General features: G+C 46.7%; 2 protein-coding genes and 1 long non-coding RNA gene across 5 annotated transcripts; all 3 read left to right on the forward strand.

The window, feature by feature from the left end:
• Positions 1-1,544: 1,544 nt before the first annotated feature.
• On the forward strand, positions 1,545-14,124 carry LOC117185928 (sodium-dependent neutral amino acid transporter B(0)AT3-like). 3 transcript variants are annotated; one of them, XM_033390535.1, is made up of 10 exons: positions 1,545-1,890; positions 6,503-6,807; positions 7,646-7,878; positions 7,955-8,532; positions 8,878-9,025; positions 9,104-9,465; positions 9,523-9,685; positions 9,756-9,959; positions 10,222-10,290; positions 11,643-14,124. In XM_033390535.1, the coding sequence occupies exons 2-10, from the start codon at positions 6,537-6,539 to the stop codon at positions 11,841-11,843; spliced, it is 2,229 nt and encodes a 742-aa protein (XP_033246426.1). In that variant the 5' UTR covers positions 1,545-1,890; positions 6,503-6,536; the 3' UTR covers positions 11,844-14,124. The 3 variants fall into 3 exon arrangements, with proteins under 3 accessions (XP_033246426.1, XP_033246428.1, XP_033246427.1); XM_033390537.1 differs by lacking the exon at positions 11,643-14,124 and adding an exon at positions 10,473-10,683; XM_033390536.1 differs by lacking the exon at positions 10,222-10,290.
• A 1,196-nt stretch (positions 14,125-15,320) lies between these two features.
• Positions 15,321-23,166, forward strand: LOC108160113 (phosphoenolpyruvate carboxykinase [GTP]). Its single transcript, XM_017293905.2, has 2 exons — positions 15,321-15,761; positions 21,199-23,166. The coding sequence occupies exons 1-2, from the start codon at positions 15,727-15,729 to the stop codon at positions 23,081-23,083; spliced, it is 1,920 nt and encodes a 639-aa protein (XP_017149394.1). The 5' UTR covers positions 15,321-15,726; the 3' UTR covers positions 23,084-23,166.
• On the forward strand, positions 15,776-19,154 carry LOC117187739. Its single transcript, XR_004472339.1, has 2 exons — positions 15,776-18,446; positions 18,520-19,154. It is a non-coding gene; the product is annotated as an uncharacterized LOC117187739 (long non-coding RNA).
• Positions 23,167-23,962: the final 796 nt, after the last annotated feature.

The following is a 23,962-nucleotide window of genomic DNA, read 5'->3' on the forward strand; positions in this document are numbered from 1 at the left end:
TAATAATTATGCAATAAAAATCAAGAATAATAATTATTCAATAAAAATCAAAAATAATAATTATACAATCAAAATCAAAAATAATTTTGTAATTTCTTGAGTTTTATTAAGGTAAGAAGTTAAAACTTAATTAATAAAGACCTTTTCTGAAATTGATATGCTTTATACATATTCATGAATATGATTGGTATCTTGCATATATATATATATCGATCCTGATACCTATTCTTGCTCTCTGTAAGAAAACAATAAACTGAAAAATATCGTTGTGATATCTAAAACTAAGACTAAGTTGTTTTTGCCTTCTTTGGAGCCTGGGATGGCAAACAGTTTCATAATTCTATAATATCCTATCCTATCCTTTTCTTAAGGAACGCGATTTTTGTTCTCGGCCAATGAAAATCGTCAAAAAATTCCGTTTTACCGGTTCGTAGTTTGGCGGTATATTTGAAAAATATATTTATCAGTACCAATTTTAACACTGTTAAAGTGAACAACATGGGAATTACTCTGCTGAATATGTCCGGATGTGTCGTGTTAATATTCCCCAATAATTGGGCATATTCACCCTAAATCGATGTCCAAGTACAGTAATTTAGGTATATAATTTAAAAGTAAGGAATGGGACCTATGCTGCCTACCGGTTATTACCGACTCATACCCGATTCAAATAAATACCGAAATATACGGTCTCATTTTCAAAATGTACCGACGAATTATTCATATTCCTCGATTTTGATCTTCCGTCGAATATTACTAGCTAGGTAGATCTCTCAGCCTTGCCCACATAATTTTATCCGATTAATGAACCTATTTTCTACTTGACTGGCATATTCTAGACAATTGCTTTTATTGGATTTCTACTTAACGTTTAAAATTAAATTGAATAGATTGATGAAATTGACAAAATATACCATTATATGCCGATATACCGTAAATTTACCATCGATTCAAAAAATCAATGGCTAAAAAATCCATAGCGCAACGCCCTCGATAGCGCGATATCGATATCAGCTGGCGCTGAAAAGGATGCAATGGAAAATAGTTTATGTTTTGGCGGCACTTCAAAGAAAAATTCTGAATACATTCAAGTATTCAATGCTTTGAACAATTTAATGAATGTATTTTACAGCTCTCGAGTTATAGTGCTCTTCTTTCTTTCATTCTTTTATTCTCTCTTGCTCACTACGGTAGTTCCTCCAAACTACCCCCAAAGCCGAGCAGCGGCATTTTGGCAGCTTTCATCCCCCTGATGGAGTGAGTGCCACGTGCTTCCCTTAGCTTTTGGCCTCCTTTCACGCACACAAACACACGCACTGGCAGCAATCAATGAAAGTGAAGCTTTGCCCAAATTAAACAGAGGAACTCTATCCGCATGTGAAAAATTTCCATGCACTCCGTACGTTCATCCTGTGGCCCGTCGTCCTGCGTTAGCGCCCGTGCCCGTCTCTCGGTTCTGGTGGTGGTGGATTCTCGCTCGGCTTTTCACCACGGCAACGTCGCTCGAGAGCTTCTGGCTGGCAGTGCTATCACGGCGCCAAGCGTTTCGTTTCACTTTGTAACAGAAAGCTCAAATCAACGGTCGTGTCGTGAAAATTGGGCAAGGCTCCGTGTGAAAACGCTAAAATTCCTCGAACGAAATTGATTTGTGCGTGTGTGTCCATGGTTATTAGAGTGCATTTGATCTAAAGCAAAGTATTAGAGAATTGCAGAGTGCATTTTGGATTTACGGCCACACAAAGGTTTTCCAAGTTGCCAAAAACGTTGTCTGGAAGGGAAATTTGTGCCATTGTGTTTTTGCGCGTGTGTGTGCCTGTTTGTGTGTGAAAAATCCGCCCTTAACAGCAGCCAGCCAGCAAGGATCCCGAAGCTAAGCCAAGTCAAACTTTGGTACGTTGGTACGCTAGCACGTTGGACAGCAGCACATTCTGCCCGTCCTGACGTGTCCTGCGCACTCACACACACAGCGCAAACTTGTTTCCCTATCTCTCTCTCTCTCTCTCAGTCCCAGTCCCAGCCCCAGTGGCAGTGGTAGTCTCTTTCTTTCTCCTTCCGAGAACTTGTACATAATGAGCGACGCTCGTATTTGTGAGGCACGTGGAATTTCCAGTGACAACAGTTTATGCAAATTGCTTTCAGCAACGAATTCAATTGTTTCGTGCCCTTCACGCCAACGAAAATCTGCATTTCTGTGCATTCGCATTCGTATTCGCATTCCAATAAAACCAAGGAAATGCGAAAATTCATCAGACCCAATGCGATTGTAACAAATATACACTCGTACGACTTTGCACGTTGGTAACAGGCAGGAAGCAACATTTTCGATCCATGTGCCCGAGAAGAACAAATTGGTATGATGCACAATTAGAAGAAATAGAACTAGATTTTGGCAAGATTTCAGCATCAAGTGATTAATCATGGGGCGAGCCAGCGAACGCAAGCAAAATTTGAAATTGATTCTCTATGAGATATGAGCATCAATTTTTAAATTTACAAACCAATTTCCGTAGATCTTACCTCAGGCTCCCGCCACTCTGTCTCTCTTTGTCTATCTGCTTCTCTCTCTCAACCACTCATCCTCTCACCCACTCACCCGCTCAACATTCTGCTACCTTTGGCTCCATGTGGCAAAGTGAAATTGCATTGAGGCTGGCAATGGCATTGGCTAAGGGGTTGTTTTAGCCAAAAAGCTCAGACCCCCCCTCCCCACCTATTTATGTACCTCTCATCCTCAACAGGCCAACAGTTGATGCTGTGCCAAAAAGCAAGAAATTGAACTTTGTGCCTGTCTGACTGCAATCCCGCCTCCATGCGAGCTAGAGTGAGAGCGAAAGTTGTAGGTACATATGTACGCGTACATACATTGTCGAAGTATATAAGGCACTGGCATATATGTAAGTTATTTTGGCTGGCAAGTGCATGTGTCCGCTGGGTGCATGCTCCTGAAAAATTAATTGTTTTCTCTTTGTTTTGTTTTGGCTATTTATTGATTGAAAAAGGCAATGTTTCACCAAGATATTTGGACTTGCGAGACGAGAGAACAATGGGAAGATAGTTCCTGGTTATGTTTCCTTCTTCATCTTATGATAATAAAAAATTATGTAGAACAAGAACCAACGACAGAGTTTTTGAAGGACTCATCAGGCTAAAATATAGCTTATTTTTAAACGCTGTTTGGTTTGCTGACGGTTCATATTGAGTTTCAGCTTAAAAAACTTTCCGTCCGTCAGACATCTGCTGCGTTTATTTGCATAATATCATTGTAAAAGCAACTCCTTCTTTCGAAAGCGGCCCAAGCCTAAGAACGCGTAAGCAATGGCGGATGGCGGGAGTGTTGGGCTTGGATCTGGGTAGCTTAATGCGTCCAGTGCCGCTCCGCAGTGTAGCGCTGATTTCCAGGAAATCCGGACGGCGACTACCCACCCGCGCAATTGCAACAAAAGCCCACTTCAAGGTCAAACTCTCTCTATCTCTCTCTCTCTCTCACTGTCTCTCTGGGAAGCGGGTAGCTCGTTCCTGTATGGGGGTTGGGGCGTTCAAAGATTTTTCGTCCACATCTCGCCGTCGACTGGCTAAAACATTTACTTTGCATTGTCGAAGGGGCGCCCCCAAGGAGGGTAGGAAGGGCGAGAGCAAAGGGCGTACATTGCATATTGGCAGCCGAACAACTTGCGCAATCTTCCCCACTCTCTGTTCTCGCTGCATCTGCACTCTGAGCAGATCGGATCCCAAAATAGCCGCAAATATGGCATTATTAGTTGGAATTTTGAAATGCTCATCGTGAACAAACTTCTGTGCGGTGCGCACAGGGTTTATTATTGTGTACGTGAACAAAAGCCAATAAAATGTACAAAATCGATTGCATAAACAAAAAATATTTCATTGGCAATCAAATTGCATGATTTATGCAGAATAGAAAAACACAGCTGGGCGCTGGGCGCTGGTCGCCGGTCGCCGGTCGCCTCTCCTACTTGAACCGAAAAGTGTTTCAATCGATTTGGCCTGGAACACGCCATGTCATCAGATTCGTGTCCCTTAATCCGCGCTCTCCCACTCCGCTCCGCTCCGCCCCGCACCGCCCTCCGATTGTCTCTGCTTTAGCTATTTCGGTGGCACTTTAACCGGGAATAAGCTTTAAAGCCATCCCCTGCTGCTGTTGCTGCTGCTGCTGCTGCTCCTACCCCCAACACCGGGTCGGAAAGGGGATGAACTTGTTTTTTGTTACGTTTGCCCTTTTTGGCGGTGTTTTGTTCAGGAGCGCAGGCTTTTATACCTGTTTACGTACACATCTAATACACACACATTTAGGAGGTTTGTGTGTCTGTTCATGGATTGGTTAGCTTGGTAAATTTCCATTCATATAAATTTCCATCGCTTGGCAAGGCATTGTTCTTTGGGTTTGAATCGGTATCAAAGCCAAGCCAGAATCAGTGCGATTCGAGGCGGAGTGGAGTTGTATAAGCAGTGCAACACAATTACATCCTGTCAAATTCAATCAAACTTATTCTGATTGTGCTTTCAATCTTTCAATCATAGCCGCAGTGCGCCCCTCATTTAGCAATTTCCCTTAACAATGAGTTAAGCATTGTGTTTCAGTCTGCTTTATGGGAGGTGGAGGGGAAGGTCTAAGTGGGCTAAACCGTTCCAATGACAGGGCCAGGGTCGTTCTGTGACCGTGTCCGTGTACGGGTCCTGCTTGAGCTTTATATTTAGAAACGCCAGTGGCGTGGGCGTGTGGCTGGTGTTGCGGCAGGGTGGCTGTGGGAATATTGCGACGCAAAAGAAACAGCAATCACAGGAGCTTAATATTTCCACACACTGGTTTACGTAACGTCAATTGGATTGTGTAATCAGCAGGCGACGGACGAGCGAAGGAAGCAAAGCGCCGCACCGCGCCGCACCGCGCCGCACCGCACCGCACGCAAGCAAACAAATGTTGCAGTGTGTCTGAAGATGGAGATGGAAGGGACTGGTTGGGAGCTTGTGGCATTGAACGCACTCCACGCTCCAAGTCCTTTTATTATCCTTTTATTTACCCTCGGGGCTGGTCCCATCGTGGTGCTGTTCCTGGTCTGCCATCTACTCTGAATTAACGAGCTTGTGGTGTAATTTTTGTGTTTGAGCTTTGTGCATTTTGCATTTTGCATCCACGAGATACATTTATGTGCGCTGCCTGCCACTGTGTGCCGTAATTGAATAAATATTTACTCCCACCCATCCAGGGGGTGGGCCCGGGTGCCCAGGGGGCTGGCTATTCGATACCACTAACGCAGTTGTGGAACAAGTCAGCCATCAAAAGACGTCATAGCGCATTACGTATACGCAAAATAATGAAGAATCGGAAAAGAATATATAGACCGTATAGTGGCGCTCTGTGTCTTTGTGTTTGTGTGCAGATGTACATATGTGTGCATACACAGAGCTATCAATGAAGCGGCAGGACGCCAAAAGCTTGCCAGAGCTTTCCTCTCTCTACTTCTCTCTCTTTTGGCATTGCTCTCTAGCTATGGTGGGATTCGATTCTGCTTCTTGCCAGACAGCTGCTGCTGTTTCGCGACAACACACCCGCTCAGAGAGAGAGAGAGAGAGATGGCTCTGGCGCTGGCTCTAGCTCACTTCCTCTCTTTGTCGCTTGCTCTGCTGCGTCCTCTGGCTTTACTACGTCAGCAGAGCAGAGCAGAGACGAGCCTCCAAGTAAATAAGCCAACATACACACACATACATACGAGTACATAGTACATAGGGCTGCCCTGCCGCCGCCTCCACCCTTTATTTACTTTATGTACGAGTATGTGTGTTCTAGTCTCGTGTCCTCTTGCTTTTCTCATTGCTCTTTCCTTTTGCAACGACCTTCCGTAGGAGTCAACACTTTTTGGCCTCACACACTGAGCAACAAGGTTCAGGAAGTCACGATTTCTGGGCGCTTAGGTCTTAGATGGGTGAGGTGGTTCAGTGACTCTCCGTCCGCGCAGCGATTTGACGATTGAGGGGCCGGGTGTCCTTCGTCTAAGCGGGATGTGGAAAGAGATAAATTTCCTATTAACTTTCTGCCGTGCGTGCATACAAATTTTGTTCATTAAGAGAGAGATTAACCAGCAGAGCAATATGAAAAACTTTATGAATTATGCAGGAGCGAGTACTCCACCTATAAGTAGTATGTAGATTCGCCAACTTTCAAAGTTATAAGAGCAAAGAAATGGGAAGGGAAGGAGATTTCGAATTACAAGTGCCATCGAAAAGTTTCCATTAACCAAGGAAAACCCGCCTTAATGGCTAGCAATTAGGACACAAATTGAGTTAGCAGCCACTAGAAGAGGTCTCAAGGACGCCCCACCACTGAAAAGAGCAAATGCCAGCGCGCACACACACATATATCGTGTATTACATGTACATTCGTACACTGGCACACATTCACACCCGAGGAATATTGATCAAACAGAGTGCCGTCGGAGAATCATATCCTTGTGTTGGCCTTTTCCTAATCGGCTGCTTCATTTTTCAGAAACCACGGCGCGACTTGAACCACCCGAGCGTTGATGGCTGCCACCAAAATCATCGATGCACCGCGCAACGGCCACGAGATGGCTCCATTGAACACCAGGGCACGGGGCGATGGGACGCACGGCGTGACCATCGTCCTGACCGCCCCGCAGCGCAACTCGGTACAGTCGGTGGACATTCCGGGCGGAGATCCGGAGCGGGCCGCCTGGAGTGGCAAGATGCAGTTCTTCCTCAGCATCATCGGCTACTCGGTGGGCCTGGGCAACATCTGGCGCTTTCCCTACTTGTGCCAACAGAACGGCGGCGGTGAGTACACACCCGTGGAATGTCCATGGAATGCCATGCACATGTTCGGATTACCCGAACTGTCAGCAACTGCCACAAGTGCATATCGCTGCAGTTTTTTCCAATCAATGTCTGCACCCAACCCCAAAGACCAGCCCCAACCCAACTCCACTCCACTGCCAATTTGTTGCTTCTGCTGGCGTCACCTGTGCGATAACGCTAATTATACAGACGGCAGGTGGTACCCCCACCGCTCCCTTTGCTCCCCTTCTCCCTCCCGACCGCTCTGTGTGGCATATCCAATATCATGTGGCCAACGAACTACATATATGTATGAGCAGCTAATAAAGTGCACAGCTTTGACAATAACATTATGGGATTTAATGTGCACTAATTGCATAGCTTTATCATCGCGTCTGGCGGGTCCGGAAGACCCAATTGTGGGGGCCTTGTGGCGGAGCTTTGCATCGGCCCACTGGGGAAAGGGGAAGGGCACACGCCCCGTGTCGAGCACGCACATTTCTAGTGGCAATTCAACCCCGCCCCGGGTTTAATTCAATTACAAACTAGAGAGAATGACCAAATTGCCAGCGCAGAGTACTCCCAGCGGGCACACAGGTGACGGAGCAGATTAATATTTAATTATATAAGCCAAGAATGCACCAGACGTACAAAAAGTGTATTGTTGGAGCGGTGGTGTGTTGGAGCAGATGCCTTCTGCCTCGAGCAGAACACGATCCAGAAGAGCAAATGCAAATGCAAATTCAAATTGATTTCGTGTCACGTCACTCAAGTGGACTTTGGACTTAATCCGCACACATTCACCCGTTCTTACATGCCCTCCACCACACATATGTAGGTGCATTCCTGATACCGTTCATGATTATGCTGATACTGGAGGGAATACCGCTCTTCCTCATCGAACTGGGCATGGGGCAGCGCATGCGGCTGGGCGCGTTGGGGGTGTGGAACACCATCCATCCGTGGCTGGGCGGCATCGGCATCTCGTCGTGCATTGTGACGCTGTTCGTGGCCCTCTACTACAACGTCATCATCACGTGGGTCTTCTTCTACCTCTTCAACAGTTTTCGGGTGAGTTTTCCCACACAGATTGGGATCTCGAAGAGATCTTTTTATAAGGTGTTTCCATCGTTCCATAATCCCCTAGTACCCCCTGCCCTGGTCCACCTGTCCGACCAACGGCACTGGATTTGCGCTTGAAGAGTGCGCCAAGTCGTCGGAGACAACGTACTTCTGGTACCGCACCACCCTGGACGCCGCCCCGTCCATGGACGAGCCCGGCGGCCTCAAGTGGTGGATTGTGCTCTGCCTGATGCTCTCCTGGACCATCGTCTTCTTCATCGTGATGAAGGGCATCCAGAGCTCCGGCAAGGTGGTCTACTTCACCTCGCTCTTCCCCTACATCGTCCTCACCATATTCTTCATCCGCGGCATAACCCTGCGCGGCGCTGGCGCTGGTCTAATGCACATGTACACGCCGAAGGTGGAAAAGCTGCTGGAGCCAACGGTGTGGCTGGACGCGGCCACCCAGGTCTTTTACTCGTTTGGCCTCGCCTTCGGCTCGCTAATAGCCTTCGGGAGCTACAACACGCCGAAGAACAACTGCGTCCGCGACGTCCTGCTGGTGTCCGTCTGCAATGCAGTCACAGCCATCTACGCGAGTGTCGTCATCTTCGCCATTCTCGGCTTCAAGGCCACCATGAACGTGGATCGCTGTGTGGCAAGGTGAGTACAGCAGTGCAAATGGCTGGGGTGGGGTCAGCACGCATCGGTGGACAGGCACCTGGGATAGGTCATCACATCATCCAATGTTGACCAGTTGTAACTGGCACGAGGCTTTGTCTCCGTGCCTATTTACGTATCGTCGTATCAATGGTCATCTGGGTATTTGTGTGCCCTGCCGTTCATTGATATTCGAATCGATATATGGAATCGCGGTCGTGTCTGTCAATTTGTATCAATTAATGGTCCCACGCTGAGTTATTTGCAATTGCTCTTGAACTGTCCGGCCGTGTCCGTGGGCTCTAACCGACTTAAACCGGTCTTCGTCTATGTCTTCTGCCCCCACAGCAACACGGACATCCTCGTTAGGCATGCGTTTCTGGAAAACAAGAACGCCACCACCCTGGAGTACGAGCATGCGATGGACAAGCTGAACGACACGGAGAAGACCCTATTTCAGCTGAGCGAGTGCACCCTATCCAAGGAGCTGGACAATGTGAGTACTCTCCTGGATATGCCTCATATGGTATGATATATATGGTATATATGGCTCCTCCTTCCTCCTCTGCTTTAGGCCGCCGAGGGAACGGGCCTGGCCTTCATCGTGTTCACCCAGGCAATCGTGGAGCTGCCGGGCGCCCCCTTTTGGGCCGTGCTCTTCTTCACCATGCTGCTGTCGCTGGGACTGGGCTCGCAGATCGGCATCTTGGAGGGCATGCTGTGCACCCTCTTCGACATAGACATTATCAAGCGGGTTAAGAAACAGCATGTCACTGGCGTGGTATGTCTATTCTGCTTTACTGTCGGTTTCATCTTCTGCACAGGTGCCGGGGAGTACTGGCTCAAGATGTTCGATTCTTTTGCCGGCACCATTGGCCTGGTGGTGGTGGCCCTGATGGAGATGATCGCCGTTATCTTTATCTACGGACACGAGCGGTGGGTACCCCTGAAAGCATTCCCTCAAGACAAGTCCTACAAGTCCTCTGCCCACAGCTTCACTGAGGACATCTATCAGATGACTGGCTACAGACCCGGCCTCTACTGGCAGCTTACATGGCGCTACATTGGGCCAGTAATCATGGTCTGCATCCTGGCCTCGTCCATCGTCTTTATGGTCATCCGCAATCCCACATACGGAGCTTGGAATGCCGAATTGGTAGGTTTATCCCACATCGAGGGCTCAACTTTGCCGCTTGCCTGACACCTGCTTTTCAATTTGAATCCAGGGTATGGTGGAGCAGAAGGAATACCCCAGGTGGGTCATGGGCATCGCCCTTTCGATGATCATGGCCGGCGTTCTGCCCATGCCCATTGTGTTCCTCATGCGCAGCTTCCAGTGCCTGAAGGTGGACCTGGACATACACCAGGGATCGATCCGGCGCAACGAGACAACCGCCTCTACCAAGGAGATGATTGACAACGACGACGATGTAAGTCCCCCCATCATCTGTTCGCATTCGCATTCGCGATCCAGCTTTCTTTATACTACCATTTAGTGTGTTGTTTGAGCGTTCAAATTGAACCTTCATCTAGGCTAAGATAATGCCCAGCTCTCTCTGGACAATAAGTGTAACTAATTGTGTCTTTCTCTCACCTAAAAAACATTCCTCACACTTGCGCTTGATTTTCCTATCTGAAAATGCTTCAAACAAAACCAAAAAACAAATACAAATCACGCTCATTGTCGTACAGAATATGAGTCCGGATATGCCACCGCAAGATTCATTAGCGGCGACACGCTTCACAATTGGAGACTTCGAAGTAAGTTGTGTCTTGTCCTGGTCAGCCATCCCCCAATCCCCCCAATCCCCCAATCCCCGGATCCCACACTCCCCACTCCCGCCACATGCACCTCTCTCTATAGACACTAACGCTAATCACACAATTCTCTGCTCTTCTTTCCCCCTATGCTCCTGTGTCCACACTCATTGGTCAATGTTTAGAATTAGAACGAACCGAAACGAAACCCTGGAAACGTTGTTAATTAAGTGCTGCGCCAAGTTTTAAAGATCCTCCAGAAATTACTTAGCAAACCAAACAGAAAACATAAAACAGAACCCAGTTAATCCCTAAGATAACACGAAAAGTAGTTAGCTCTAATGCTCATTCGCATGGCCCAACACCAAAAGACACCAAAAGACACCAAAAGACACCTATCACCGATCACTGATCACCGAACTAAGGACAGTGCTAAATTCCACGCGCCGTGTGCCCAAAAACTGCGTAGTAGCCAAACCAAACAGAGAATGCTCATTCCTCAGATACTCCCTCCTACAACTACTCAATCCAATCTCAAAACCACTAAGAACTAACCAACGCACAGAAATTTCTCGTAGCTAGCAATCAAATCAACAAATCAACAAAACAGCAAATGCAAATCAATGCTTTTTAAAACTGACATAGAAATATATTTAAATGAAATTCAATATTAAGCCAGCGATAAGGGCCAGGCCACGACAATTATTTACAAACGTTATGTTTAGGGAAAAGACTAGCTAAATCGCTTGGGCAGGTAGGGGCCTGAGAGGGCTCAGCAGATATAAGTAGGGCAATGAGTGTATATATGAATGAAATGGTCAGATATAGGCAGTCAGTCCAGTCCACACAGAAGGCAGTACAGTACTTTAATTGGCGGTCCAGCGAGGCAAATTTACAGGTAAAGTAAACAGTCCAGACAACAAATACGATACGAAAACTGTCATAATTTTCCATTTAGTTTGTTCGTTTGTTGGTTCATTGTTTTCGATGTTTTTGTTATACCTGGTACACTAGTACCCAAGTACCCATGTACCCATGTACCGTTCTAATTAATTCTATGAATGTGATAGATATGATTACATTATGTACATTTTACATTCTACATGTAAATATTGTACATTTTACTTGTTGTGCTTTTAAGAAGTTTATCAGAGCGCCATCTGTTGGATGTGTGGGAAGCTTTTGCTTGTAGAATATCAAGTATACGCCGCGTGGTGTCGTGGTCTCATATGATTTATGTATTATTATAATTTGTACGATATTCTTGATTTCATTTCCTAGAGGACCTTTTGTTCGTTTTTTGTTTGCTCATTGCGGTCCCTTCTAATCCGTTTTCTGCTCTCCAATCCAATCAGGAGGACGATGAGAACGATTTCAGCGGACCCGCCCTGGGTGGCCACGTCAAGACCCAGAGCGACTATTCCGACGACGACGAGGAGGACAAGCCCATGACCATGCGGATGATGATGATGCGTCCAACAACAACATCGAACGTGTTAAATGTGCCAACAAGCAGAAAGCAGCAGAACTACAAAAAGGATGCGTACGATTTGTAGACAGCTGTTCAGGTGTTCAGGTGTTCACATATAGGACGGGTCCAGGTGTGAAATGAAATGAAGTGGAACCCCCGCAGAGACAGGAACAGAAACAGAGCGAACGCAATGGCAAGTGAAATATTAATTAAACTGAGAGTACGGAAGAGAGAGAGAGAGAGAGAGAGAGAGGCAGGGAGCTGGAGTGGAGCCGTGCCGAGATGAGCGCAAACATTTATAAATATTTACTCTAAGTATTTTAACATAATTTAAAGCTAAACTAAGAAACAGAAAGAATAAACTGAAGAGTTTGAATTAATTGAATTCTAGTTCGAGTGCGTAACTAAAACTGTTAAACCGTATTTTTAACACAAACTGAACTCAAACTAAACTAAAACTAAACCAAAACCAAGCAAACTAACTAACTCGCAAATAGCGAGTACAATGAGCTGCTGTGCTGTGGAAGAAGGAAAGCAGGACAGGACAAAATTAAATAAGAAAGAAAAGAAAAGAAGAGGAAAACTATTAAATAAAAGGGGTTGCTAAAAGTTTCGATTGGATGATTATGTAGCGTAGCATTTAGTTGGAATGCTTTAAGCTTTACCATTAGACACTCTAACACACAAACTGAAAGTATTTCTGGTTTCCCATCCATAGCCCTCCCCACCCCACCCCACCCCAGCCACTCTTCAATAGCAAACGCTTTGTAGTCGACTTAGGAAGCGCATTTCCAAAGAGTTTAACTCGATATTTAGTTTAGTATAGATCTACTGTCTGTTATTATTTGGACTTCTTACATACAAAACTTGGGAGTGCATGCCAAGACCCCAATCTATTAAATCTAACGAGATCTAGAAACAGAGTTACACAATTTAATGTTAATTCAAACAAACAAGTTACACTCTATAGACATTTCAAGCTCTAGCTGCGTTGAGCGAGATACAAGTAAATACTTATTGAACACAAAGATACATGGAATGTGTGATATTCTAAATAATATCCTCAGAACTTAGTCTAAGCGAGAAACCTTATCGATTTCACTTAGGTTTTAAGACTCTTCGATCCCCTCCTCCCCGCCCCCATGCAGCCACACCATATCTGTTCTCTCAACCCCATCTTTATCTCTATTGTCCGCCCCACCCCACCACTCCCCGCTCTTCTGATTGAGCCACCCAAGTATATTTTACCATATACCAACAGAACAAAACAAAACGAGAAAAATAAACTGCTGTGAATAGATTTAGTGGTGGTAAAGCTCTACTGAAGAAGGGAAACCATAAAGCTAATATTTAACTAGTTCTTAAGCGGCACTCGACACCACACCACACCATCCACTCACTTCCGTTCACTCCGAGAACTATCTGCCTCGGACCCGTTCCCCTTACCATTCCCAATTCGGTTTCCGCCAAATGGTCTTCGTGCAATCCTTATGCAGAACTGTGCACCACACCCCCACCTCTTCGTAACTTTCTCTTATTTCGTTAGGGTAGGGGTAAAGGCAACGTAAAAACTGAACACAGAGATTAATGATATATGGAAATATGCAGAATCAAAACACTTGGAACATGGAAAGTACTCAAAGTCAAATGCAAAATGACAAAACAGAACAGAACAGAATAAGATTGAAGATGTTGAAGACAATAAGACAATTATAGAAATATACTTATAATATGGCCTCGTCGCGGTGTGAGAGATACGAGTATCACAGCCCATAGCCTAGCAGGAATTTTATCCATTACCATTCAATTTTTGAAGCCATCAATTTTGTACACCTTCATATAAATAGTCAAGATGGGCCATACCGATTGGTGGCGCTAAAAGAGAGATCAGAAGCTGCTCATTAACAGATAACAGATAGAAAATACCATTCTCCTCACCTCCATCTATCCAAGAAACACTTATCCTGAAATCCTCGCAATCGCAATCCCAATCGCAATCGCAATAGAAACCGAAACCAAATATCAATCAATTACCACATACCACATAATAACAAGCCTAAATGTATAGTTAACTTGTTTACGCCACTATATATACAATACCTATAGGTATATACATATAGTATATACAGTACATATAACCTATATACATAGCTCTACTATACCTACGTATAATTATTGTATATCAATTATTGTTGTAGTAGAAGTGCGCAACGGACTCGTGTAAATTTGATTGTATTAAAACACACTGCAAAGAGATGAATACTTATATAAACCATTATTATACCGTATGCAGGAAATGATTATGATTATGATTAATAAAGATATTTCAAGATTAGTGCGTTAAGTTGAAGAAGAGCAAAACGAAACTTGAGTGTTTTTCTTAATAACGTCTGGGGACGTCTGGCGTTCCTTTCTAGAGTCCATGCGCAATCTGCCCTATACTGGACCCACTGTACCACCGAACAATGGTTCCATAGATGGCACGTTTCATCCGCGGATTTGATTGGATTCCGATTGACGACGACAATGCCTCGAGATTTGTATTTGGTGTGCCGGCCCCTGGTCAAGGCACCTTGGATCGAGAGCCAAAAATTACCGATTAGGCTTATCACAGCGGGGAAAGTTTTGTTTGGTTTTGCCTCCAAAATAACATGCAATACATATGATTATACAAGTGACGATCGGGCCATGTCCGGCAGGGAATGGCATTGTTATTATTATCACGGCTGACAATTGAAAAGAGAACGTTAGTTTCTACGAAAAATCAATAGAAATATCCACATGTTTGATTGGCAAAACAACCGGCATATTGAATATTTCACTTAGTAATAAAGAAAATATACTAATAGTTCTATTTTCGATATATGCATGGTTCATTATTAATAATCACTTGGGTATTTTTATCCCCAATCATATCAGCAAACCGAAGTGATTGTGGGAAAATTGCACCCAAGGAGGGATTGGCACCCCCGGGTGACCTTGGTGGATCGGTAAGCGTCTTTATTGGACAGAAGCATCGTAAACGGCATTGGCCTATAAATATGGTAAAATACCGGCGGTATAAGAAGTGCTGCTATCGATCGGTTGATAAGGGAACATCCCATACTAAATGAGAGAAGAGCAGCAGCAGCAGCAGCAGCAGAATCCGCAGATTAGAGGCTGATCCGCGATGGCGTAACAGGAGCTCCATCGATAAGAGCGGCTGAGGGACCGACCGTCTGCTGTTGTGCAGTCATTGCGAAAGACCTTTGCAGACCTGCCAGACAGGTATGCCCGAAGGGGGCGTGGCCAGCATAGCGTCCCGTCGTTTCTGGTGGTTTCCGAGCTGTGCCACCGCCGAGCGGGCGCATGCAGTGGGCGGCACGTACCAAGCGTCAGCTGCAGCAGACTCGGGCCGGGCCTGGCCTTATCTTATCAGGGCAAAGGCAAAACATACGTCCCCATATGTTTCTGAACCGATTCGGATCGGATCGGAGCGGAGCACAAGAGCACAGAAAAGACACAAATCGAAACGAAAACAGAATGTTCATGTATGTTACTTGAGCGCAGCGGCCGGCGCAGAGTGCCGCAGTTTGGATTGTTGTGGCAAAGCAGAAACAAGTGCCCCGCACAGACAGCAGGAGCTGAAGCGCAACAAGTTCCCCAGAGATTGCCACGCCAACGACACGCCACGCTCCACGTTGCACGCTTTGCGAGCCCCTTAATCAATTTGTTAAAAGTGCATTTCGTGCGGCCGCCGCAAGAAAGTTTATAAATAAGTAAATTCAAATTAAGTTGCAATTTCATCACATTAAGAGTCGGCAAAAAACGCAGTGGCAAACGGAACGAAATAAATTAATTAAAGCAACCATAAAATTGCAAGTGCGCGCCAAGTCGCCAAGTGAAAGCAGTTCGAGGGCCGGACGAACCACATCTACGACACCGACAACGACATCAGATCCGACCCGCAGCCACAACGAAGCAGCAGAATGCTCCTCAAAGGCGTGCAGCTGCTGAGAGGCGGGTGAGTCTGGCGGTAGAGGGGGACCTCGATTTCGGTTTCGTGGGAGGTTCAATGTCATAGCCAAGAAACCGGGGGGCGGGGGGAGGCGGGAGGCGGGAAACCAAAACTGTGCCATTAACAAATTGTGGTTGAGTGAAGATGAGAGTACTAAACGATGAAATACCTTGCTGACTTTGATAACAGAAGGAGGTAACCGTACATAAATATATTACATCCTATATCCGAATAAGGTGTGCTTTTTCTTTCGAACGCTAGTTTTATATGCAAAAATCTCCTAAACACATACATATTTACTATATATTTACGAGTGGTATGTTGAGGATAAATATGGATCTTTATATTTGCAAATCCGCGAATCTTCTACCACAGGAAACGCACCTTTAGATCTGTTAACTACTTCCAACCAACTGCTTGGCCAATTTAATATACTCCCCAATTAAGGGGGATCTGCACACTACGAGTATATGGCATTGTGAGGCCCACTTGGCTTACACACCTTGGCATTGATAATCACAGTTCGTAAAGTAATCCATCGTTATAACCTACCTCAACTAAAACTGTGTATAGTTACTGACCAGGGTACCCATTCCCTTGATCGTTCTTATCGCATGGGGGAAAATTCCATGTGAAACAAGCACAGCTAGCATCGTCATCCCATTCATCCTCGAAGCGAGACACAGCAACAGATCAACAGCAACAACCACATCAATGTTAATGCCATTCGTCTGCAGCGACAAGATCAATGCACTCTCTGCGACACAAGCTGCAATTAAAAGCTCATCTTCTGTCGCTCTTTTGATGATTTCTGATTTCCCTCTCGCTACAAAGCTCAACCTCAAGTAGGCTGCTGATAAGCTTGCATCTACTTATGAAGGTTAATTAACTACAATCAGAATTCGCAAGTGAGACTTTTGCGAACGTTAATCGTGTAATAAGAACTAATTTATTGTCGAATTTAGTTCCAATAAGTCAATTCTTTTGTAAAATACCGACATGGAAAAACGATTGGGAATTCGACTTCCTTAATATCTAAGATCCATTTTCACCATACAAAATTTAAACGATTTGCTTCTGATCGTATTCACCAACATAATAAATGAACCGCCAGTGTAAAGCTCATCCGATCACTTGCACCCAAGACTCAAACCAAGCCAAAAGCTTCGCGTCTTGGGCGCTCTCTTACACACAAACAGGTTGTGCTTTTATTATTGTATTCGTTTGCTCTTATCACGCTCTTGATACCCTTGCAGAGAGTATTTCTCAAAAATAATACGTGGGTATATTAAAATATAATACCATTACGCACTCGTTTCGTTCTTGTACGTTGCTCGCCCCCCACTCGATTCGTTGCTTCGATATAATTAATATATTGGATCGAGACAAATCGATCTAGATATAGATCGGATGACTAAATCATTTTGATAATATAGCACGACCAATGGCTTTCAAGAGTATCAGTCAGTTCGGCCTTCCTTTCTTTGTATTTTATTATTTTTGTCGTTTTGTTGTGACTCGTTTTCTTTGTCCTCTTTGTATTTCTGGTTCTCCCTGTGTGTGTGTGTGTGTGTGTAAGCAATTGCTGGAAATAATCAGGCGAAATAAAAATAAAAACAAAGCGTTGCATGTATGGGCTTTTGGGCCGCATGGCAACAAGTGAATTGAACTGTTGCTGACGTTTCTTGACGGTTTCTTTTATGGCTTCTGTCTTGATGGCCGATTCATGCGAGTGGCGTGTTTCAGTGTTGCCAGCAGCGATCCAGAAAGCAAGTTTGAGGGAGGAGCACTCATAGCTGCACCAGGTCATTCCAATTCCTGCCATTGTCTCCATATTCTGATTGAGGTATCCGTATCCGCCAGAAACTTGGGCCGATTCGCATTGACAGCTTTGTTTTGAGCTTTGAGTAACTTCAGAACCAATGCTGACGCTGTGCCCACCCTGCCAATCCAATGATGATAACCTTTAGACACAGCGACGACGACAACAACGACAATGACATCGACAACGACAACGACAACGACACCGACGAAATGGCAAAGACAACAACACAAATATTATTGTTGACGCTGAATGGGACGGGAGTCTATTTCTCTGGCCGAGCCCCCCAACAAAGCATTCAATAATAAATAGCATTACTTATGCATGCACGAAAGAAATCAAAACAGTCTTAAATATGATGGTTCCATTGTCTGTTTTCTGCTTATGCATGTGTATGTGCAGGCACGCGCCTTCCTCCCCCTAATTGCTGCCCAACTCCACTCCCACATCGATCAAAGAATTTGGGGGGCATTACCTAGCAACACGGGAAAAATGGCTTACTGTGATTCCATTATCAGTTAATTGTTTGTTTACTACGTAGTGCCACAATTTCTGGAACTTTTCAGTGCCCCCCCTAGATAAGATTATTTTATACTCAATAGTGAGGGGCATGACGCTTCGCTTCTAATGATCCCAAAAACTGAGTCATCCCATTCAGCAATTGGTGCAGCTGTAGTCAAGCAGCGTTGATGCCATTACATCCACTCCACAGCAGTCCCTAGTCACTGCCCCAGTATTCCATGGAAGAGACTAGACCCACATTAGGGAGCTGCGTCTGTCCATTACCTTATACACATTATGTGACTGGCGGAACAGTTTAATCTACACCAGAGCGTGTGCCGTCCCGTCTGGGGGCCGCTTATCAGCTGGTAAACAAAATTCAAGCGAGTCGATGCCTTTTCCTGGACTTTGATATGCGGTAATGAGCTTGTTCTATTTCAGCAAACTATCCTCAGATTCCAGTTCGAACCGGGTTCCCCGTATCAGTTTCTGCGCAGTGTCGGGCTTAGAGAAGGGAAACCAACATAAAAGATATGATTAATTGGATATTTTTAGAAAAATTGCTGTTTCAATAAATGATGTTTTTTGAAATCGTACACAATATATATGACGCTGATCAGAATCGGCCAGTGGAAATGTTTGCAACCGTCGTCAGTCGTAAGTTCTAGAGTTTCGAATAGAAAAACGATAAGATAGGGGACTTTCCTCGTGATCAGCTCTCACGTCACTATTACATTGTAAGCGATTCGATTCAGATCAACCATTGCCCAATATTCGATAGGCAGTTGTCTTCAAACGATAGCTTCGCACTCGATAAGGACTCAGGGGCAAGCAATCTTCTGATTGTCCGTATTCCGTTCAGTGCCGAATCTAAGGCGGAGGGCCAAGGCTATTGAACCCCCATCTAAAACCAGTTTTGAGAATCTTTTACAATAATACCAGAAGTACAGTTCCGTTTCCAAATTTATCATTTTGTTGTGGAAAATCTGTTGAATCAGCTGACACGCTTAATATCTGTTGCCAAGTGTGCATATACATACGTATGTATCACTATTTATATTCCTCGTCAGAGATATGTACGTTTTCCATATGAAAACTCATGCAAATTAACTGAAGGAAACACGCGCTTTCTGAAAATTCTTTGTATTTTCTTTTCGCAGTAAAAATAAAAGAAGACCTCTACCGACACAACGAAGCATAAAATACCCTAGAAAAATTCCATCCTTTCTTTTAAATGCTCTAAGTGCTTTCCCTGTTGAGGAGTACGGACTCTGTAAGGGGAATCAAAGGCAAAAATAGACCGCCATATAGAGAGATGGAGGGAAGCGGTCAACCGACCTCGAACATCTGTGGCGTCATGCGGATAGCAGTGAATGATATGTTGGGGCTGGCTAGCGGGAGATCTTTTTCGAATCCATTTCAAAAGGCAAAGACATGCACTTTTTTGCGCTCTCATTCCGCGGCGCAGAACTGTTCTCTGTTATCGCCCGAGCTATTGAAGACCTCCGGCTACGCAGCAGTTTCGGCTTCCAATGGAGGCGCGTGGCACTAATCAAGCACTGGAGGGGCAGCGTCGAGTGCTGCCCAAATAATTAGCTGCTAGTGTCAACAGCGATCTGTATTTGACGCGGTGATAGTCCGCTTTAATTTGGACTGAAGCGGTTTAGGTGGTTATCAGTGCCGGGCCCCAATAAATAATACGCTCTAAACGTTTACTGTTTGACTAGCCATCCCTACTGGCACAGCACTCATAAATGGGTCCGGCACTTGCAGATAAAACTTCCACACAATGATCGTAGATAAAACCCAGACATGGGCCATCAAATATATATATAAACAAAGTGTATTCTGACTAAGCCTGGTGGCTTCAATTTGTAACTAGCCATCAATGGTTTGGGGCTCATTGGGGGAATTGGCATAGCATAGCCAAGGGTAGCCTTCATAGCACCTCACTGGCGTGGCAGACATCTTGGGCTAATATAGAAACCAGGCCACATTCGTCGGTCTGTCGTATTCGTGTGTGTGGAGCACGCGGCGGAGGGAACTGCGCAGTTCCGAAATTATAAAACATATACATACATATGTATGTACATTTATTTGGGAATATTTCTTCAGCTAGCGCCCAGACAGTCGCTGTCTGTCTGTCTGTGACGTCACGAATGGGGCAGCCCTGAACGCGTGTAAACTTATCGTTTTGTCGGTGGACTGGGTCTGGGTGGGGGCGAGGTTCGGTGACTTGCCATGGACTTTGCACTGTGTAACGTATCAGAGAGCGGGAGAGTGGCTCTTGATTGTGTCTCTACAATGTGTAGACATGGAGGTACAATGAGAATGGAGAATGGACACATATGTATGGTAGATACATGTACTTGAATGTATGTGAGCATACGGGTAGGGTACTCTGCCGGAAGTTGGGTCTACCTGCTCTCTTATCTTTCGATGCAAGTGCCCCAGCTGATGGCGTCGCAACCATAACAGAGAGCACAAAGATCGACGCTGGCTGACGAAACATTGCATCATTCTCGCAGAGGCGCAGAGAGTGAGCAACAGTGATTCGCTTCTTATGAAAGTGACGCTGATGAAATACGAGGACGAGTATCTCTCAGTCGAAGGCTGGTGCAGGGGAAACTCCCCATTTCCAGTCCCATTCCACGTCCATAAAGATCTCTGTGCAAAATGTGAGAAGCAAGTTTCTGAAGCTCTCAAAACCAGACCGACCAGACGAACAGCTGATCAGCAGTCAGTTTGGTTTTTTGTTTTTTGTTTTTTGTTTGCTTTCAGTTTTCTGTTTTTATTATGTCTTTATTGAGCAAACCGTCTGGCTTTTGCCGTTGACTGTTTTTCAGCGGCTATGCGTGCCCACTTAGAATTTGAAATCACGTTACGATCACTCGCTCTCGCTCTGGGGGTACAGTTGTGCTCGGCTCTTGTAGTGCGCTATCGCGACGATCCGCAGCACAGCTGTCGGATAGGCTGTTGTGGGTGAAGGTCTTGGCACATTAGGTAGGCCCGGCACGAAGATAACCCAACCTCTTTTTAAATTCTACCTGTCGAATGCAGCTATTACCTAACTCTGATATTACCTAACACTTTCGCTCGCCATCTGTTCTTTTTCCGCAGCCTCGTTGGCCCACCGAAGAGCTACAACTTTCGACTGGTCTGCCGCTCCCTGTCCGTCCAGTATGGGGATGCCAAGGTCCTCACTCCCGCCGTCAAGCAGTACGTGGAGAAGTGCGTCGATCTGTGCCAGCCGGAGCGGGTGCACATCTGCGACGGCAGTGCGGGGGAGAGCAAGCTGCTCCAGGGCCTCATGCTGAAGCAGGGAACTATTCTGCCGCTGCCCAAGTACGAGAACTGCTGGCTGGCCAGGACCAATCCGGCGGATGTGGCGCGTGTGGAGTCCAAGACGTTCATCTGCACCGAGCGCAGGGAGCAGACGGTGCCGGTGACTCCGAAGGCGACGCCCGGAACTCTGGGGAACTGGATCTCGGAGGCGGACTTGCAGGCGGCCATCGGAGAACGCTTCCCGGGCTGCATGAAGGGACGCACCATGTACGTTATCCCCTTCAGCATGGGACCCGTGGGATCGCCGCTCTCAAAGATCGGCATTGAGATCACAGACTCGCCCTACGTCGTGGAGTCCATGAAGATCATGACGCGGGCCGGCAACCCAGTTCTGGACGTGCTCCGCGAGGGCGATGGCCAGTTCGTCAAGTGTCTGCACTCGGTGGGCACACCCAAGAGCGGTGTGCAGGTCCAGTCCTCCTGGCCCTGCGATCCCGAGCGGACGATCATTCTGCACAAGCCCGCCGATAATGAGATAGTCTCCTACGGCTCGGGATACGGCGGTAACTCGCTGCTGGGCAAGAAGTGCTTCGCCCTGAGAATCGGTAGCACCATTGCCAAGCGTGAGGGCTGGCTGGCCGAGCACATGCTCATCCTGGGCATCACCAATCCCGAAGGAAAGAAGATCTACGTGGCAGCCGCCTTCCCGTCCGCCTGTGGAAAGACCAATTTGGCCATGATGACGCCTAGCCTGCCCGGCTACAAGGTTGAGTGCGTGGGCGATGACATCGCCTGGATGAAGTTCGACTCGAAGGGCGTGCTGAGGGCCATCAATCCGGAGAACGGATTCTTTGGAGTGGCGCCTGGCACGTCGCGGGCCACAAATCCCATTGCCATGGACACAATCTTCCGCAATACGGTCTTCACCAATGTGGCCTCCACCTCCGACGGAGGCGTCTACTGGGAGGGCATGGAGTCCGCTCAGCTGAAGGACCTGACGGTCACCGACTGGCTGGGCAAGCTCTGGTCGAAGGAGTCGGGCAAGCCGGCCGCCCATCCCAATTCCAGATTCTGCACTCCCGCCACGCAGTGTCCCATAATTGACCCCGCCTGGGAGGACAGTGCCGGCGTGCCGATTTCCGCAATTCTCTTCGGGGGCCGTCGACCCGCAGGAGTTCCACTCGTGTACGAGGCCCGCGACTGGACTCACGGCGTCTTCATCGGCGCTGCCATGAGGAGCGAGTCGACTGCCGCGGCCGAGCACAAGGGCAAGGTGATCATGCACGATCCCTTCGCCATGCGCCCCTTCTTTGGGTACAACTTTGGGGACTATCTGAGCCACTGGCTGAGCATGGAGAAGAGGGGCACGGTGCCCAAGGTCTTCCACGTGAACTGGTTCCGCAAGAGCAGCGAGGGCAAGTTCCTGTGGCCGGGATTCGGGGACAACTCGCGCGTCCTGGAGTGGATCTTCCGGCGGGTGCAGGGCGAGAAGTGCTTCGAGGACTCGCCCATTGGTCGTCTGCCTAGCAAGGGTGCCCTGAACGTGTCAGGGATCGAGGGCAACATTGATCTCTCCCAGCTCTTCGATCTTCCCAAGGCCTTCTGGCAGCAGGAGGCCCTCGAAATTGAGCGATACTTCGAGGAGCAGGTGGGCGGCCATCTGCCACGCCCCGTGGCCGAGCAGCTGACGGAGCTGAAGGCGCGTGTGGCCAACATGTGATGTGTGTGTTCCATAGGTTACTCTTTCTAATCTAAGACCTAATTGCATAAAATAAAACGAAACGATTTTTATACACCAACAAATTCGGCATCGAAGACATTTATTTCGGGATGGGATCGGTATTGGGGCGTGGCCCAATGGCTTATCAGTGTCCGCCGCGACGGAGGCCCGTCCGCAATTGGCGTAAACAAGCGTATAAATCCAAAATGCCTTTTAACCCGAGTTATCAGAAGATCGCAGCGATGGAAAACAAGCAAATAAAATGCCAAAAGAATCCAAAAAGTCCCAAGAAATCCAAAGAAAGAAATGTCGAAGGCTGCATGGGGACGGGTACGGGGACCCACTCCGGGTTGCCAGGGCCTGATTATCGACGGGACGAGTGTGGTGTGATGTTCCAACGCCACGCCTAGGTTCGATAACGATCGCTGGCACGGGCCTTCTTCTGTTGTTGGCAAGAAGAAGAAGAGATCCGGGCTGTGCTCTGACCGAAGGGGGGCTTGTAAAACTGAACCCCTAGGAAAATTTCCTGGGTGCCAATCAAGATCCGGGTTACAGACAGTGCCAGCTCTATATTTAGACGCCCCTAGAGGCTCGTCAGCTGATAACCCTCCGCCTGGCTGTCCCACATAGAGATCACTTGGGCACATAGTACATCCATGTACATGTGTATTTATTACGTACCCTGTCTTCCAGCCCTGGAGCTGGGGCTGGGGAATGTCTATTGACGTAAATGCAATATAAGATCGACTCGGCAGAAACGCGCTTGCTGTGTGGGTGAGGAGAGGACCAGGTGGAGGAGAGAGTAGAACAGGAGCGGAGACAACAGTGCCAGAGTCCGGCAATTAACGCCGATGATGAAGATTATCAGACATCAGGCAC

This window comes from Drosophila miranda, chromosome 3 (assembly GCF_003369915.1).
Source record: "Drosophila miranda strain MSH22 chromosome 3, D.miranda_PacBio2.1, whole genome shotgun sequence".
Taxonomy (NCBI): Eukaryota; Metazoa; Arthropoda; class Insecta; order Diptera; family Drosophilidae; genus Drosophila; species Drosophila miranda.